Source organism: Chionomys nivalis, chromosome 23 (assembly GCF_950005125.1).
Source record: "Chionomys nivalis chromosome 23, mChiNiv1.1, whole genome shotgun sequence".
Taxonomy (NCBI): Eukaryota; Metazoa; Chordata; class Mammalia; order Rodentia; family Cricetidae; genus Chionomys; species Chionomys nivalis.
This window is the reverse complement of record NC_080108.1, coordinates 225614-241255: the sequence shown is the minus strand read 5'-3', so window position 1 is coordinate 241255 and position 15642 is coordinate 225614. Positions and strand designations below refer to the sequence as shown.

The 15642-nt window shown below is 40.3% G+C and overlaps 2 protein-coding genes across 3 annotated transcripts in view; one reads left to right on the top strand and one right to left on the bottom strand.

Moving 5' to 3' along the window:
• Ppme1 (protein phosphatase methylesterase 1) overlaps positions 1-359 on the bottom strand; it is a 43788-nt gene extending 43429 nt beyond the window's left edge. The window contains exon 1 of the mRNA XM_057756514.1: positions 84-359. Within this exon, the coding sequence (XP_057612497.1) occupies positions 84-184 (101 nt within the window). The 5' untranslated portion in view covers positions 185-359. The remainder of the gene's footprint in view (positions 1-83) is intronic.
• A 262-nt stretch (positions 360-621) lies between these two features.
• Positions 622-15642, top strand: part of C2cd3 (C2 domain containing 3 centriole elongation regulator) — a 90159-nt gene continuing 75138 nt past the window's right edge. For both annotated transcript variants that reach the window (XM_057755861.1, XM_057755858.1), the window contains exons 1-3: positions 622-862; positions 3239-3508; positions 7568-7725. In XM_057755861.1, coding sequence (XP_057611844.1) covers positions 808-862; positions 3239-3508; positions 7568-7725 — 483 coding nt within the window. In that variant the 5' untranslated portion in view covers positions 622-807. The remainder of the gene's footprint in view (positions 863-3238; positions 3509-7567; positions 7726-15642) is intronic.

Here is a 15642-nt window from a genome sequence, read left to right as displayed (position 1 = left end):
TTCCCCTGGTACTCCGAACGCCCAGACACCATTCTCCAATGGCCTGGGCCTGGTCTCCTGGGAGAGAGGTACAAGTCACGTACCCCATCCGCATCTTGGCTCCGCTCTGACTGCTCCCGCTGCCGGGCAGAGGAGGGCGAGAGGGTAGTCGGCCGAGGTGCATGCTTTTTTCGAGGGCCGACATCAAGGGGAGACCACACGTCGACAACAGTGTCCGAAGCTCTGTCCCACGATACGTGCAGCACAACCGGTCACAGCTCACTCCTCTAACGACGCCTAGTCGCCTTTGGACAGCACCCAGACACCGGCAGCGCCGCCTACCGCCCACTGGATCGGTAAACCCCGTCCCCTCGCCTCGGCGCTTCCACCGGAAGTGCGCAACAGCCTTCGCACAAAGGAAACTGGGTAACGGAGTCTGCGGTTCACTTAGAGTCCTATCAGAGAACTTGCTATCCCTCGCCGGAAAAAGGAGTCCTCCTGAAGACAATGCATGCTGGACAATGAAGTCCTCAAATTGTGCATCTCTTTACGCTTGCGCAACTGCTGGTGCCCTGGCGCAACCTCGCAAAGGTAGGGAAGCAAAGCATTCTGGGTGTTGTAGTCTACTAGCTGGAAAGTGTATTGGCGCTTTCCCTTGGCACCGCTTTGCGGGAACTGTTGGAGAAAGAGTTGCTTCTTCCTGCGTCCCAGGCTTCCCAGCGGCGCCCGTTGCCGGGGAACGCAGGCGCCGTGGGAAGGCATGGCGGGAGCTAACAGCTTAGGAGCTGGCACCTGCGTTGAGGTGGTCTCGAAGGGCCCGGACTCGGCATGAAACAACGGAAAGGCCAAGGGCCTGGGGGCGGCCGTGGTCGCAAGAAGAGAGGTAACTTTATCTGTCCAAGGTTGAGGAAAGCATAAAAGGGCGAAAGGACTTCTGAGACCTACATCCGCACCCGATAAACAAAACAAAAGAGGACGTAACAGAAGAATATTCAGGGGACTAGAAAGTTAAAAGAGGGATTTTTTTTTTTTTGAAGAATTTAAAGGAAATAGTGCTCGTGGGTTCATAAATGAGTCAAAATGAGGATTAATAGCTACGGATAGGAGAACAACAAAATTAAGAGTGTCTTTTATGATAATGATAAATTATGTGTGGTAGTAGGATTTGGAGTAGGAGGAAAGGATATACATATATCCCGAACGAAGAACCTGAAATGTTGAAAGGGTAGTATAGGACTTCGTTAAATCAGTAACCCACGCTGACCAGAAGAATAGGGATTGTTAGCCGGAGTGACCGCAGTTACTCAGGAACTCAGAGCAGATCACGAAACTGAAAATTAAATATGTGCTACCTTCAGCGTGTCACATTGGATGACCCTGACTTTTGAAATTACAGTTGTCTCCTAGTGGGGATGGTACTGTTGAGAACAGTGATGATACATTAGACATCAGGTTGGGGACTGAACTCAAGCCACAGTCTAGGAAGGAATCTGTGCAAGCTATCTAAAGATCAACAAGGCAATTTTGAGGTCATGCCTTTCCTGCCAGGAATGATTGAGGTTCTGAGAAGAAAGATGTCCAGTGCTGGTGTTCCCTGTGTCAAACCAGTCAAGCTTCAGGTGATGAGAACAAAGTCAAAGTGGAAATACAGTAGAAGTAGTGAATGACCTTGATATGACATATGCGTATATATGTAATATGTACATGTATTACATGCATCTATATGCATAAACTTACCTTTCAACAGATTATCCCTGCAATTTATGGCGGATCTTTTCTCCACTATACACAGCAAAAATTATTTTGTAAAAAAGAACTGTTTTTATTGATTTCTGATCAGATAGATTTCAGTATTTTTTTTCTTATGACATATGATCTCTTCCCAAGGAAAATGAGAGATGGAAAGGTGTATACATAAATGGTTTTATTTTTCTGAGACAGGCTCTCCCTGTAGACCTCAGGCAGGTTGACATTGTACTTGAGGTCCTCCTGTCATAGCCTCTCAAGTATTTTTTTTTTTTAAATCTTCTGTAAATCTTTCAGAATAGGTGCTGACTGAAAGGAAAACCAGGGTTGTATTTATTTGTTTAGTCACATTTTGATTCATCATCTCTTTGAAATCTTAGTAAAATTCAAAGTTAATAAAAGTTATGAGCCCAGAACTAAGAAATAGCAGCAAATCTAAAGATACAGTCTCTGTCCTTAATTGTATGATCTTGACAGCAAGGACAATTTAAGATGGTCTTTGCTGAACTTCTAAGTTGTGTTGATACACACTAAATTGTGTGTCAGGGGAACTACTGTTTCACGGTCAATGACTGTTTTAAAATAAGAATGAGATAATATATCTTAACTGTGAAATTGCCAAGTATTTAACAAAACTTCCAACTACTGAGATTTAAAAACTCTGTCCACTTGAATAATCATGTTTGTGTTTTTCAAATAGTACCTTTCAATTAAAGCAAAGTTTGGATTGACAGCCTTACTTGGACTGTTCCTTACTTAGACAAACACGAATGCAGCCTAAATTCTCTTAAGGTGTCCAGCTCGTATAGGTGACCAGGTAGGCTGTTTTTTTTAGTGACTTCTCAGTATTAGAACAGGTAGGAAAAGCCTTCTCTGTAGACACTAAGTAGTTTTATACGATGTGGTGATGTACCCCAGCTCTCAGGATTCAGAGGTAGGTGGATCTCTGTGAGCTTGAGGCCAGCCTGGTCTATAATAAATTATAGACAAGCTAGGACTGTAGTGGTATTTTACTTATGTTTTAATAAATAAAGCTTGCCTAAAGATCAAAAGGGCAAAGCTAAGTCACTAGAGGTCAATCAGGCCATGGTGGCACACACCTTTAATTCCAATATTTGGGAGACAGAGGCAGACAGATCTCTGTAAATTTAAGGCCATCCTGGGCTACATAAAATACACATCCAGGTGGTAGTGGCCTACACCTTTAATCCCAGTACTAGGGAGTCACAACCTTAATCCCAGCACTAGAGGGAATATAAAATAAAAGGAGAGAGAGGGGCTTAGTTTGTTTCGCCCAGCCTTGATAGGGTTAAGACTTCTCTAGTGGCTCGACTGCTTTGCTGTTGTGGTTGTTGGGTTGAACCCCAATATTCATCTCTGGGTTTTTCATATTCATGCTACACAGGACTATCTAATGAGATCCTGTCTCAAAAGAAAACAAAAGAAAAAAAAACCAACCCATTTTCCACAGTTAGTCTAGATTTTAACTCAGTTTTGTTGTGTTCTTCCATAGGTTTGAGTGACATCTCACCATCAACAAGCCTGCCACCTCTGGTTGAAGGGCAGTTGCGCTGCTTTCTCAAACTTACTATTAATAAAGTCATATGGAAGATTGCGAAGCCTCCCACTTCTGTACTTGTCCGAGTAAGATGGTGGGGAGAAACGTCAGACGGAACCCTCTTTTGTCCCAGGGATGCATTGCAGACTGAACCAAAAGTTGTGAGAACAACTACCCGTTATGCTATTCGTTGTGGTCCAAAGCAGTTCACCTCATATCTAACAGGTATGCTTGTGTTTTGTCTTAACTGCAAACCTGGTATGAAACCTGCTTACTGTCAGCAGTCTGTTATTTCAGCAAAGACTGTCTTTAAAGTGTCTTACCTGCCACGATCATACAGTCAGGGACAGAGACTAATATCTTTAGATTTTGCCACTACTTTTTAGTGCTGGGTTCATAATACTAACTTTGAAACTTATCAGATTTCAGAAAGATGATAAATCTAAATGAAAATGATATTAACTTTGAAACTTATCAGATTTCAGAAAGATGATAAATCTAAATGAAAATGATATTTATTTGTAACACTTAAATCCTCAAATGAACAGGGTTAGCAGGTCAGTAAGAAAAAAAGGGTGTCCTTTAATACAGGAATCAGCAGTCATACACTTATTTGTACATCCTGTGAGATGACTATACTTCATCTGAACATTTAAGTTGGTGTTAGGAACTGTAGGAGTTGAGGAAAGTGCCTTCACATTTCAAGCCCTATTTCCTTTGCTATGAAATGAGATCAGACAGCTACCCTTTGACTGTCTGGGTGTTTTCATGAAGAAGCAACCTGGTTGAGTTGAAAGGACACAGATTTGAAGTCTAGACAGTTAAGTTTGAACTTTAGATTCAGACTTGGGATTGTTGTGTAATGCTAGGAGGTTTTTATTTGAGTTTGGTTTGATTTTTTTTTTTTTTTTCAAGATAAGATTTCTCTGTGTAGCCCTGGCTGAACTGGAACTCAACTCTGTAGACCAGGCTGGCCTCCAACCCAGAGATCCTCTCCCTTTGCCTCCTGAGTGCTGGAATTGAAGGTGTGAACCACTACAGTCAGGCTAGGTTCTCAAGAACATAGAGTCTCAGTTTTCTGTTGTGAGGAGAATAATATGTTCCTATTAGGAATTATCATGGAACTTAATTGAAAAAGTAAAGTGACCAGTCCAGTACCTACTACATTGTAGGTGTAAGGTCTACACAGATATTTTCTGAGGAACTGGGGGACAAAGTTTTAAAGTATTGTACCTACCAAGAACTGACACAAAGCATTAATGAGTGATGCCAAGCAGTATGTGAGTAAATATGCAATTACTCATGCATAGAAAATTGTGACTACTCTAGGTCGCCATTAATGGACAATTGTGTAAATTACTAGGAAACCAGAATCCCACTTCTGCTTTTTACTTTCTACTTTATATTGAACAAACCTTTTCATCTTTCTGGACTTTAATTTTCCTATCAATAATTTGAAGGAGCCTAACACAAAATAATATGTTCATGCCCAAATTTCATTTTCTAGTTAGAAAAGAAATGGGAAAGGCAGTGTTTAAATAGGACACCGATGGGGGTGAACCTTGTAAGAGAAGAGCCAGCTGTCAACATAACCATGATATGTTCTCTAGAAAGTAGATAGCCAAGTTGGGACGGTGAAATGGCTCAAAGACAATTGCCACAGAGCCTGATCACCAGATTTTGGACCGAAGGTTCCACACGGTAAAGGAAGAAAGCCGAGTCCTGCAAGTGGTCCTCTGACTGCTACTTGTGCACCGTGACAGTGTACCCTGCAACAAATAAACAAATGAAATAGACAGAAAGAAAATGAGAAACCAAGAGGTCTATAATTCCTTCATATCAATGTCTACTATAACTGAAAACTTGGGGAAAGTATGAATATTTCTGAATTCTTTTCTGTACCCCTTTCTCTCTTCTGTATCCCTTTCTTGCATACCACACTTAAGATGCAAAAGGTAAGCTAATGAGTAGTTTATAGATTGGCACAAAACAAAGAGTCCAGGGTAAATAGAAATAGCAAACCAGTGAGTTCAGATAAAACAAAAACACAGGGAGCGATAGCATGTTTGATAGTTTATGAAATACTTTCAAGTCTGTCATCTTATAAAAGCAATCCTATGGTGTAGTGAGGTGATTGTTTATTCATTCCCTTAATTTCTTTTATCTTACTCAGAAAAGATGTTGGTACAGTTGCTAAACATTATAGCCTTTTTGTTGAAGGAAAGTGAAAATACAGTTGAAGGATTAAGTTGAAGCCTCTGGGGTGTCCTAGAATGCATGCCCTGAGGCCCTGCCCATTTGCTGTGGGTAGTAGGCTTATTTTCTAGATGGTGGGTTTGACATTCAAAGAATTAAAAGTGATTAACCGAAGATCACCTCAACTCTAGCCCTAATTTTAGGAAGACTATTAGCTCCAGGTTCACTAATATTTCTACTCTTTCATGCAAGGTAGAGAGCTTAGAGTTGGAGAGGTAGCTTAGAGTACTGTCTACTATTCCAGAAGACCTGGCTTTGGTTCCCAGCACTCACATGGCAGCTGTCAACTGGTTGTACCACCAGTTCCAATGGGTCCAAGGCCTTCTGGCCTCCAAAGGATACCAGGCACAAAAGTGGTACATAGGCATACATGTGGGCAAACTCCCAAACACATACATTTTTTTAAGCATAGGGGATTTAAGGGCCGGGGATTTAGCTTAGTGGTAGAGTGCTTAGCACAAAGCCTTGGGTTTGGTTCTTTGCTCTGGAAAAATAAAGCCCAATGAAGTGATGCATTATGTAAAGACACCTGCCACCAAGTCTGATGACCTGAGTTTTATCGCCAGGATCCACATGGTGGGAGGAGAGAACCCATTTCTGCAAGTTGTCCTGTGACCTCCACCTATGTGCTGTGATATGCTTCATACACAACGCAAAAATAAGTGAAAATGTAATTTTTAAAAATGATTATAAAGAGAATAATGAGGCTTGTAAGAATCTAGCTGTTGTAAGTAACCAAAGATGTTGATCCATTTCTTTTTCCACATGTGTATATCATTGGCAGCCTACAGAGTACTTTAGATCAGTTTATGTAATTTTTTGAGATAAGCACCAGCAAAATGGTTATGATCCGTTAAGTAATTTGTTTAAAGTCATATAATAGTCCCTCAGTTCAGTAACTGCTATGTGGGAAGATACTGTCCTGTGTAATCTATATGCAGTATCCTCAGTTCCCCCACACAGATGTTAAGATGCCTATTTTATAGATGATTCCACCAAAACAACTTCTATTACAGCAAAGAGAAACCCACATGGACCTTCTCATTATAAGTCCTACATGGTTTCCATTTAAGTATTGAACAAGTAGTAATAATGAATCATTACTTAGCTTTGATAAGAAAATACTCAGAGTTTGTACTGTCCTGACATGATATTAGATTCCATTTGTGTGCATTTTATTCTCTTTCTATGATTTAAGATCCTAAAAGAATGAGAGATAAATTGTAGAATGTAGTTAAGGTGTCTATTTCTGTTTGTCTTGGTTTCAAGTGTTTTGGGTACCTCCATCTAAAACAAGCAATGAAATTCTGGGAGGTCAAGACAAACCCCTCTAGTCATGCAGAGTAGCCCTTTCTCTAAGTCAGTACTGAAAGAATGACAATGAAGTTACTAAGAGCTGTTGCATTTATATTTCAAGTATTTTTGGACTAATGCTTGAGTTCTTGGCAAATAAATTTGCTAGTACTTTTTTTGTGTGTATGTGTAGACCTGGCTGGCTTCCAGCTCATAGAAATCAATCACTCTGTCTCTATCTCTATAGTGCTGAGATTGAAGGCTTATGTACCTGGCTAAATACATTTACTGGTACTTTTAAAGGTGTGTGTGTGTGAGAGAGAGAGAGAAAGAGAGAGAGAGAGAGAGAGAGAGAGAGAGAGAGAGAGAGAGAGAGAGAGAGAGAGAGACTAGCCGGCAAATTCCAGGTATCTACCTGTCTCCACTTTATGCTGGGATTGCAAGTACATACCACCTTGTCTGACATTTTTATATGGATTCTGGGAATTGGACCCAGATCCTTGCGCTTATAAGCTAAATATTCAGTATAACCCCCTGTACTATACAGCACTTGTCATTCCTCTCTGAAATGCCTGTTCTGTTGGTGTTGGGCTCGCTTCTCCTTCCTCATAAGGTATAGTAAGGAAGTGTCTGGCTTACTTCAAATTTTAAGTTTTTCATTATATACCCTTTGACCTATTTCCAAAACCAAAATAATGGAAACTATCTGAATATGTTGTAATTGTTTCTGATTAGATATGGCTGTGCTGGTGTTGGAAGTCATCACCAAACTTGATCATCTTCCGGTTGGCAGAGTTCAGATCAGTGGACTTGCCCAGCTGTCTCCAACCCATCAAATCAATGGATTTTTTACCATTGTTTCACCAGTATCTAAGAAACTTGGAGAACTTCAGGTAAAAATGTTCTAATTCTTTACTGCTGTCTTATCACTTTTCTCGTTATTGTGACCAGATACCTTGTTGTAATAAGAGCAGCGGGGCTGCGTCCCCGGCACCCAGCCGCCCACATGGCTTATGCCCCGAAATAATTACACGGAAACTGTATTCTTTTAAACACTGCCTGGCCCATTAGTTTTAACCTCTTATTGGCTAGCTCTTACATATTGATCTAACCCATTTTTAATATTTTGTGTAGCACAACGAGATGGCTTACCAGGGAAGATCTTAACCTGCGTCTGTCTGGAATGGGAGAATCATGGCGACTCACTGACTCGGCTTCTTTCTCCCAGCATTTTGTTTTGTTTACTCCACCCACCTAAGGGTTGGCCTATCAAATGGGCCTAGGCAGTTTTTTTATTAATTAACCAATGAAAGCAACAGATTAATACAAGACCCACCTCCATCAATACCTGATATGAAGCAACTTAAGGCTTTATTTTGATTCCTGATTGAGGGTACAGTTACTTGTAGGGAAGACATGGCAGCAGGAGCTTGAGGCTGCTTGCTCACATCTAAGAAGATTAGAAAGCAAAGATAGGACAGGAGCCTATCAACCTCAAGCCCCACCCCATGCTTCACTTCTGTTAGTGAGGCCCCACTCCTATGGGTTCCTCAACTTTCCAAAACAGCCTCACCAGCTGGGGACCAAGTGCTCAAGCACTGTTTGACCAGCCAGTAACAACTGCAAAGAATAAAATCTGGGGGCAGGAATCAAGTCTTCTATAATGAGTCCCATGTCTTATGCAGAGTACTTCCTTGTCCTTGCTCATTCTGCACTTGACTTGTTTCCTTTTTCTAAACCCAGCACCAGGAGACTTTCACACTGTGGTTGTGCTATCCTTCTCTGCACTGTGCTGAATTCATAGAATTAATTATGTCTTCGTTGTTCTAGTGTAGTAACCAGAATTGTTTATTAGTGGGATCCCCATTTAGAGTCTAGACTCCTAAAGTATGAGACTCTATTTTCTTCCTTTGTTTTCTGCCAGTTCCTAATATAGTGCACAGAAGCCTTTGTTTCAGTCATGTAAGTGCTATCTTTAATATTGTCACTCATTGATCCAATTTTTATTTTTTATGTGTATATTTTTTATTGTTTTTATTGAGCTATACATTTTTCTGTGCTCTCCTCCCTTCCTCCTCCTCTTCTACCTTCTCCCGCCAATTTGTATTTCTGATGCATTTATGTACCACGAATGCAGAGATAAGACACAGCTCTCTCATGCAGTTTTTTAGAACACACTATGATATATACTATACTGTATGAGAGGGTTCTGTGAAGACCATAGATTCCTTTTCTGAGGAGACTCTGGGAGAGCTTCAGAATGATCACTTAACATTCACACTTCACAAAATCAAGTGACAAATGAATTCTTTCAGGAGCCCTATGCTTCTTCTTGTAAGCAGTAAGATGGCCTGTGAAGATGGTTCTCCATTCTCTTGACTCAGAAAGCCCCCCCCCCCGGGATGATGAGGGAGGGGGACTTGATGGGGGAGGGGGAGGGAAATGGGAGGTGGTGGCGGGGAGAAGGCAGAAATCTTTAATAAATAAATAAACAATAAAAAAAAAGAAAGCCCCCCCCCAAAAAAAAGAAGCAAATCATGATGTTCAAATCTTCATGTTTCCTTGATGGCCCAGGCCATCGAGAGTGTGCGTGTTTAAAAAGCCACCACGTATCTGGAAAGTATCATTTTAAAGAAGCCATGTGTGTTGTTCCCACATTATAATGGTAGAGTCAGTAGGTGCGGCCAGGCCAAACAGTGGGGCTGGACACAGGGTCAGTGACCCAAATAGAGTGCTGAAATTTTACTACACGTGCTTAAGAATGGATAGAGTGATGCTGAACTTACAAGTTGGGTGTAGATTCTCATCGTTAAACAAAGTGGACAAAGTTCCTAGGTGTGCCATTGAACTTAGAGAGCTCAGGCTGGATTAACCTATACATGAACCTGCCACAGTGAGGTGACCCTCACTGAAAGGGCCTTTCCAAAGCCAGAAAGGGAGGCTACATAGGAGAAAAAGATATCCCAGAAGAAACTAAAATTTACAGTATGGGAATAAATTTATCATTAAATAAATACAACTAAAAATTTTAAAAATTCCATTGGTTTTACACCTTGCCAAATTTGCCCTAAAGTTAATACAAAAAATTAAATAAATAGGAAAAGAAACCAAGAAAAAGTAGGGAAAGAACACTAACATTACCAGATAGAATGCACCACAGAAGCGTACGTCATATGTCATGCAACAGAATATCAACTCCAAAAACCCTGCAACTAAGGGGAAGAGCTCAAGGATTTGTCAATGGATTTGCGTCATTTTTATTCAGAAAGCAGTGCTGCCTTCCGTTGATGTCTGTATGGCGAAGTGAGGCTTATTTACTCATGTGTTTCTATTGCTGTAGGATTTGCATCAGGCCTGCAAAATGCTAAACTTATGTTTCAAAAGCCATAAAGGCGCTCTCCTGTGTGTGAGCGCATTCTGCTCCCTCAGCCTTCAGTAGCACTCAGCTTTGTATACCTCAGTCTTACAGAAATACTCCAAAAAGAGAGAAAGCTCTGCATCCTTGGGGCTAGTTATGGCAGTGTCTTCCCAGTACTAGAGAAATGAAGACAGGTTGTTCAACAGAATTAATTGTAGTTTGATAATGACAAAAGCGAATTTAGATGGTACTACATGTATGCATATGATTGATGCGTAGGGAAAAATCAGATGGTACTACATGTATGCATGATTGATGCCTAGGGAAAATCAGTTGGTACTACATGTATGCATATGATGGATGCCTAGGGGAAATCAGATGGTACTACATACATGCATGCATGTGATTGATGCCTAGGAAAAATCAGATGGTACTACATGTATGCATATGATGGATGCCTAGGAAAAATCAGATGGTGCTACATGCATGCATGTGATTGATATCTAGGGAAAAATAAGGAATGATAATAGCAGTTGGAATATAGGATTCTATGTGGCCTTTTGTGGTGGTGGTTTTATTTTTATGATCAAGATATAATTTGAAAATATGAAATCTACCCCTTTAAAGTATGTAGTTCAGTTTTTGGTTTGTTTCGTTTTGTTTGTTTTCTAAGTATAGTCACCAGATTATACAAGCTTTACTACTTTCTAATTTCAGGACATTTCTTTCATTCCAAAACTCAGTACTGTACTCATTATCAGCCATTCTTCCATGATCCCGGACATCCCTACCCCTGGCATATCAGGCGACTTTCTGTCTTTTTATTTCCTATCCCTCCCATTTCAAATATATAGAATAGTGTGAGCTTTTTTGAAACTGTCTTCTTTCACTTAGCATAATGTTTTTAAGATTTAAATATATTGTAGCATATATTCCTTTTTGTGGGTGAAATATTTGATTATATACATAGACATCATTTTGTTTATGATTTTTGGTTCATGGGCATTGGATTTCTTAGCTTCTGTGAGCAACTCGAAGTTTTTCGTGAACATGGGCTTTCAGTTCCCTTGGGCACATACGTGGGAGTAGAGTTGGTGGGTGATATGGCATTTTGTTTAACTTTTTGAGGAACTACTAAAGTTTTCCAAAATAGCTGTACTATTTTTTGACCATATTTAAATGTAATTTATGTAATAAGATTTTCAAATGTAAAGGTCATTGGATTTGAATTGTGTTTTAATAGAAAATTGAGATAGAAGTTAGACTCTGAAGATAAGAAGTTTGGTAATAAGGAGCAATTGCAGTGAGGTAGAAGCAGCAATTAGAATTTCTTTTTCTCCAGGATTGGGAGTGTGGCTCAGTGGTTAACAGTGCTTGCTGTTTTCCAGAGGACCAGAATTCGGTTTCCAGCACCCATGTTGGGCAGCTCATAACTGTCTATAACTATAGCTCCAGAGAATGCAACACCTCTGACATCTACAGGCACTTGCATTCACAATCACATAACTACACACACACACACACAATTTTAAATAAAACAAATCTTTATAACAGAGAGTTACATTTAAAAAAAGTATTTTTAAAAAAATTCTTTTTTCCAGATAAGCGACTGTGAAGGAAGGGTGTAATAGGATATAATGGAGAATATACAGCTGGGGAGATTACTCAGTAAAGTCCTTGCTGTCCTTACACATCTAAATAGTGTTTACTGCACACAGATCCATCATGCATTTTTTTTCTACAGAATGGCTGTAGTTTGTTTCATAATTGTATTGACATAATGGTTTGATATCATATTTTGTCCATATATTATCCACTATTATTTTAAATTTCTCAAGTCTCTTTTTCTTCTTTCATGGACACAGAAAAATATTCCACTTTCTTTGCATACACACATTTATATATGGCATAAAAATAGAATCAGGGCTGTTTTGGAAGACGAAGGGGTCTAGTAGGAGGAGGAAGGGGAACAGGAGTCTGTGGGGGATATTGTCATAAAGCACATAATATATTTGAATTCAAGTGTTATTATCAGGGCTATGGGAACAGCTCAGTGGGCAAAGTGCATGCTGTGCAAGTGTGAGGACCTGCGTTCAGATCCAAAGAACCCATGTAAAGCTGGGCTTGGTAGTGCATGTCTACAATCAGTGTTCCTAAAGCAAGGTGGGAGGCAGAGACAGAAGAATTCCAGATGTTCACGGTCCAGCTAGCCTGTCTGCACACTGGTAAACAAGAGACTCTCCAAAACAAGGTGGAAAGAAAGACCAGAACCCAAGATTGTCCTCTGACTTCAATGCAGCACCACACCACGCACACCCATGCCTCTCTTACACACAAACACACAAGGCACACAAAGATGATTTAAAATGTCATTGTGAAAACCATCACTGTGTACAATGAGTATGTGAAAAAGAAACATAACACTTTCCTCGTGTCTCTATTGTAAGAAAGACAGCAGATTTCGGAACCGACAGACATTAACGGAATGCCACAAGTAACCCTACATGTTGAAATTTGACAACCTAGATGCAATGGCCTGATTCTTCTCAAACTGAACTACAAGAATTCCCTGAAGAAGAAGAAATACTCTGAATAGATCTGGTATTATTTGTAAAAATTGTATTTGCAGTTTTAGACCTGCCAAAAAAGAAAGCTCTAGGCCTAGATCACTTTATCAGCAAATTCTTCCAAACATTTAAGGAAGAAAAAAAATACCACCAATCTTATTGTCTCTTTCAGAAAAATTGAAAAGGAGAAAACATTATTCTGAGGCATGTAACACTTTGATACCTAAACTAGAGAGGGAAAATACAGGAAAACTACAGAACAGTATCCCTCATGAACCTAGACCTCAAAATTCCCAAGAAAATACCAGCAAACTGGGGCCAGCACTGTACAGGAAGAATAATCCTATCCCCAAGAGTTTTCCCCAGGAATGTAAAGCTGCCTCAGTATTTATTAAGTAGCCAGTGTGGAAAGACATCAGTCATAGTGTGCCAACCAGTAAAACACACTTGAGCACCACCACAGTGGAAGACTCTCCAGAGCTTCTACACTAGATGATGGCATACTGTCACGAGCAGATGGTAGGGGTTGGCAGTAAGGAGGGCGTAACTACAGAAGAATAAGGCAATTATTTGGATGATGGACATGTTCCCTTTCTTGACTATGGCGGCTGTGTGTGTATGTGTGTGTGTGTTTAGTCATGAAATTACAGCTAGAAAATTGTCATTTTACTATAAGCAAATTTAAAAAATCAAGCAAACTAATAGCCCCAGGTGTAGCAACTGAATGTATATTCTTGACCAAGTCACTGGTCTAATCTAGTTCATTTTTTGCCACATTAGAATGGGACTCAGCTTTCGTGGATTTTCTTATTTTTCAAGAGAAGCCAGAGATACAAATTTATATAAAAAATATAATTTTAAAGCATTGATTAATCATTGTTTAAATGCTGTGTGGCCTAGCATAAGTCTGAAAATTATACGTTAGATGCCACAGATATAAGTAGAAAGCTGTAGGCAACTTAGTACCAGAGAGACCCTGAGTCATTGCTAGAAGGCAGATGAGCATCCTTAGCATTGCTCTGTTATACATGGGAGACGCATATGGTATACTTATGGCATATGTGGATGGTGTGGGCTTCAGGAGATGGTGTTATATTTAGATGGCAGAATGTGATCTGGAGATAGAACAACAATAGCAACAAATACTGTTAGTTCCCTTATCCTAACAAATGAAAATTGTTTTCATTGGATAAAACTGGGTACATAAAGACATTTTAAGGGAGAAATCTACAGCTTAAAAAGTAAAATAGTTTGTATAACATAGAAAAATCTGGTTGGGAATATAGCGTGTGCTTAACATGCATGAGGCCCATATTCAGCTCCCAGCATGGGAGACAGGCAGGCAGACAGAGACAGACACTGACTCATTAATGGCACTGGCGGAGAAGTGAGCAGAGAGAGAACATAATTGGGGAGGGGCAGAGTGGAAGTGTAGATGGATGCAGTACTGTATTGAGAACTCCTAAGCAGAGGGCTTAGGAGTCAAGCCCAGAGGTAACCAGTTGATTGGTTAATGTGTTTTATGTGTCCAAATTTAGATGTTTTTCCTTAGTCTGCAATGTTTTATTTACCTCAGCCCCACTTAGCTTCATCTGACTTCATGCCTAGTATTTTCTACTTAGTCATTTGTGTTCCACTTTTGGAAAGTCGTCCCTGCACTCCTTCGTCTCCTCTTCTCTGAGCTTGGTTCTCTCCCTGGGATTCCCACATCACCCAGTACACATTCTGGGTTCCCTGTAAGGTCTGTGATCTTCTGGAACAGAGTCTGTTTTAGTCATTGCTCTGCCCCAGCAGTTAGCATAGAGCTGGTATCAAGAGATGAATTAGGCTAACCCTAAGTTTGAGGCAGAAAATGCAAGGTTTTTCTCTGAGCCTTTCTCCACTATTGAAAATCTCAGCAGGCTTCTAAGTTGGACTTTACTAGTTCAACTCTGCTTAGGGAAAAGCAAACTTCACTGGCGATTCAGCAAGTCCAAACTAAGGGCGAGGCACTTTTATTCCAGTACTTTCTCTGCTTCTGAAATGCAATGGCCATCTTTGGTAAGTGACAACTGGGGCAGCCCAGATTGTAGGAGACACTGTTACAGTGATCACACAGTCCACAGACACACATGGTATTTACTTGTGGGAAAGTCTTGATTTGGTTCATGGTCAGAATTCTCAGTAAGATCTAGGTTTGGTTTGAGTTCATGGATTGGCAGTTTCTCTACACAAAATATTCATTTACCTTTAAAAGATATCTGAAAACTATTTTTTCATTTCTGTGTTGGGTCATTCATCATTGGTTGTCTGTGACTGCTTAAGCAGTTTCTCCTTCTCATTCTGTCATTGAAGCTAAACTTCTCAATAATGTTATTTTTTCCTCTTCTGAGGTATATTCTTTAGTTTTGTTTCATTACCCTATTAGGTTTTTCCTAGTTGAACTTTTCAGAGGACTGGATAATTTTTTGTTTTGTTTTGTTTCTTTGAGACAGGGTTTCTCTGTAGCTTTGTAACCTGTCCTGGAACTAGCTCTTGTAGACCAGGCTGACCTCATCTGCCTGCTTCTGCCTCCTGAGTACTGGAATTAAAGGCATGTGCCACCAACGCCCAGCAATTTTTTTTAAGAAGAAGATGTAGGGACACCGGCACATGTCGGTGTGTGTGTGCACAAGCATGCACACCACAGTGTGTGTGAAGATCAGCAGACAACTCTTGAGAGCTGTTGAGTCAGTTCTTTCCTTCTACCTCTCCGTGGGTTCCAGGCTGACTGCTCAGCAAGTACCTTTCCCCACTGAATCCTCTCACTGGTACTGAAGAAAGTTTTTAATGGTGTACTTCAACTCACAGGAGTGAAATTGTAGAGAACTTTGTCTTCTCTTTGGAGACCAGGTCTTGCTGTATAA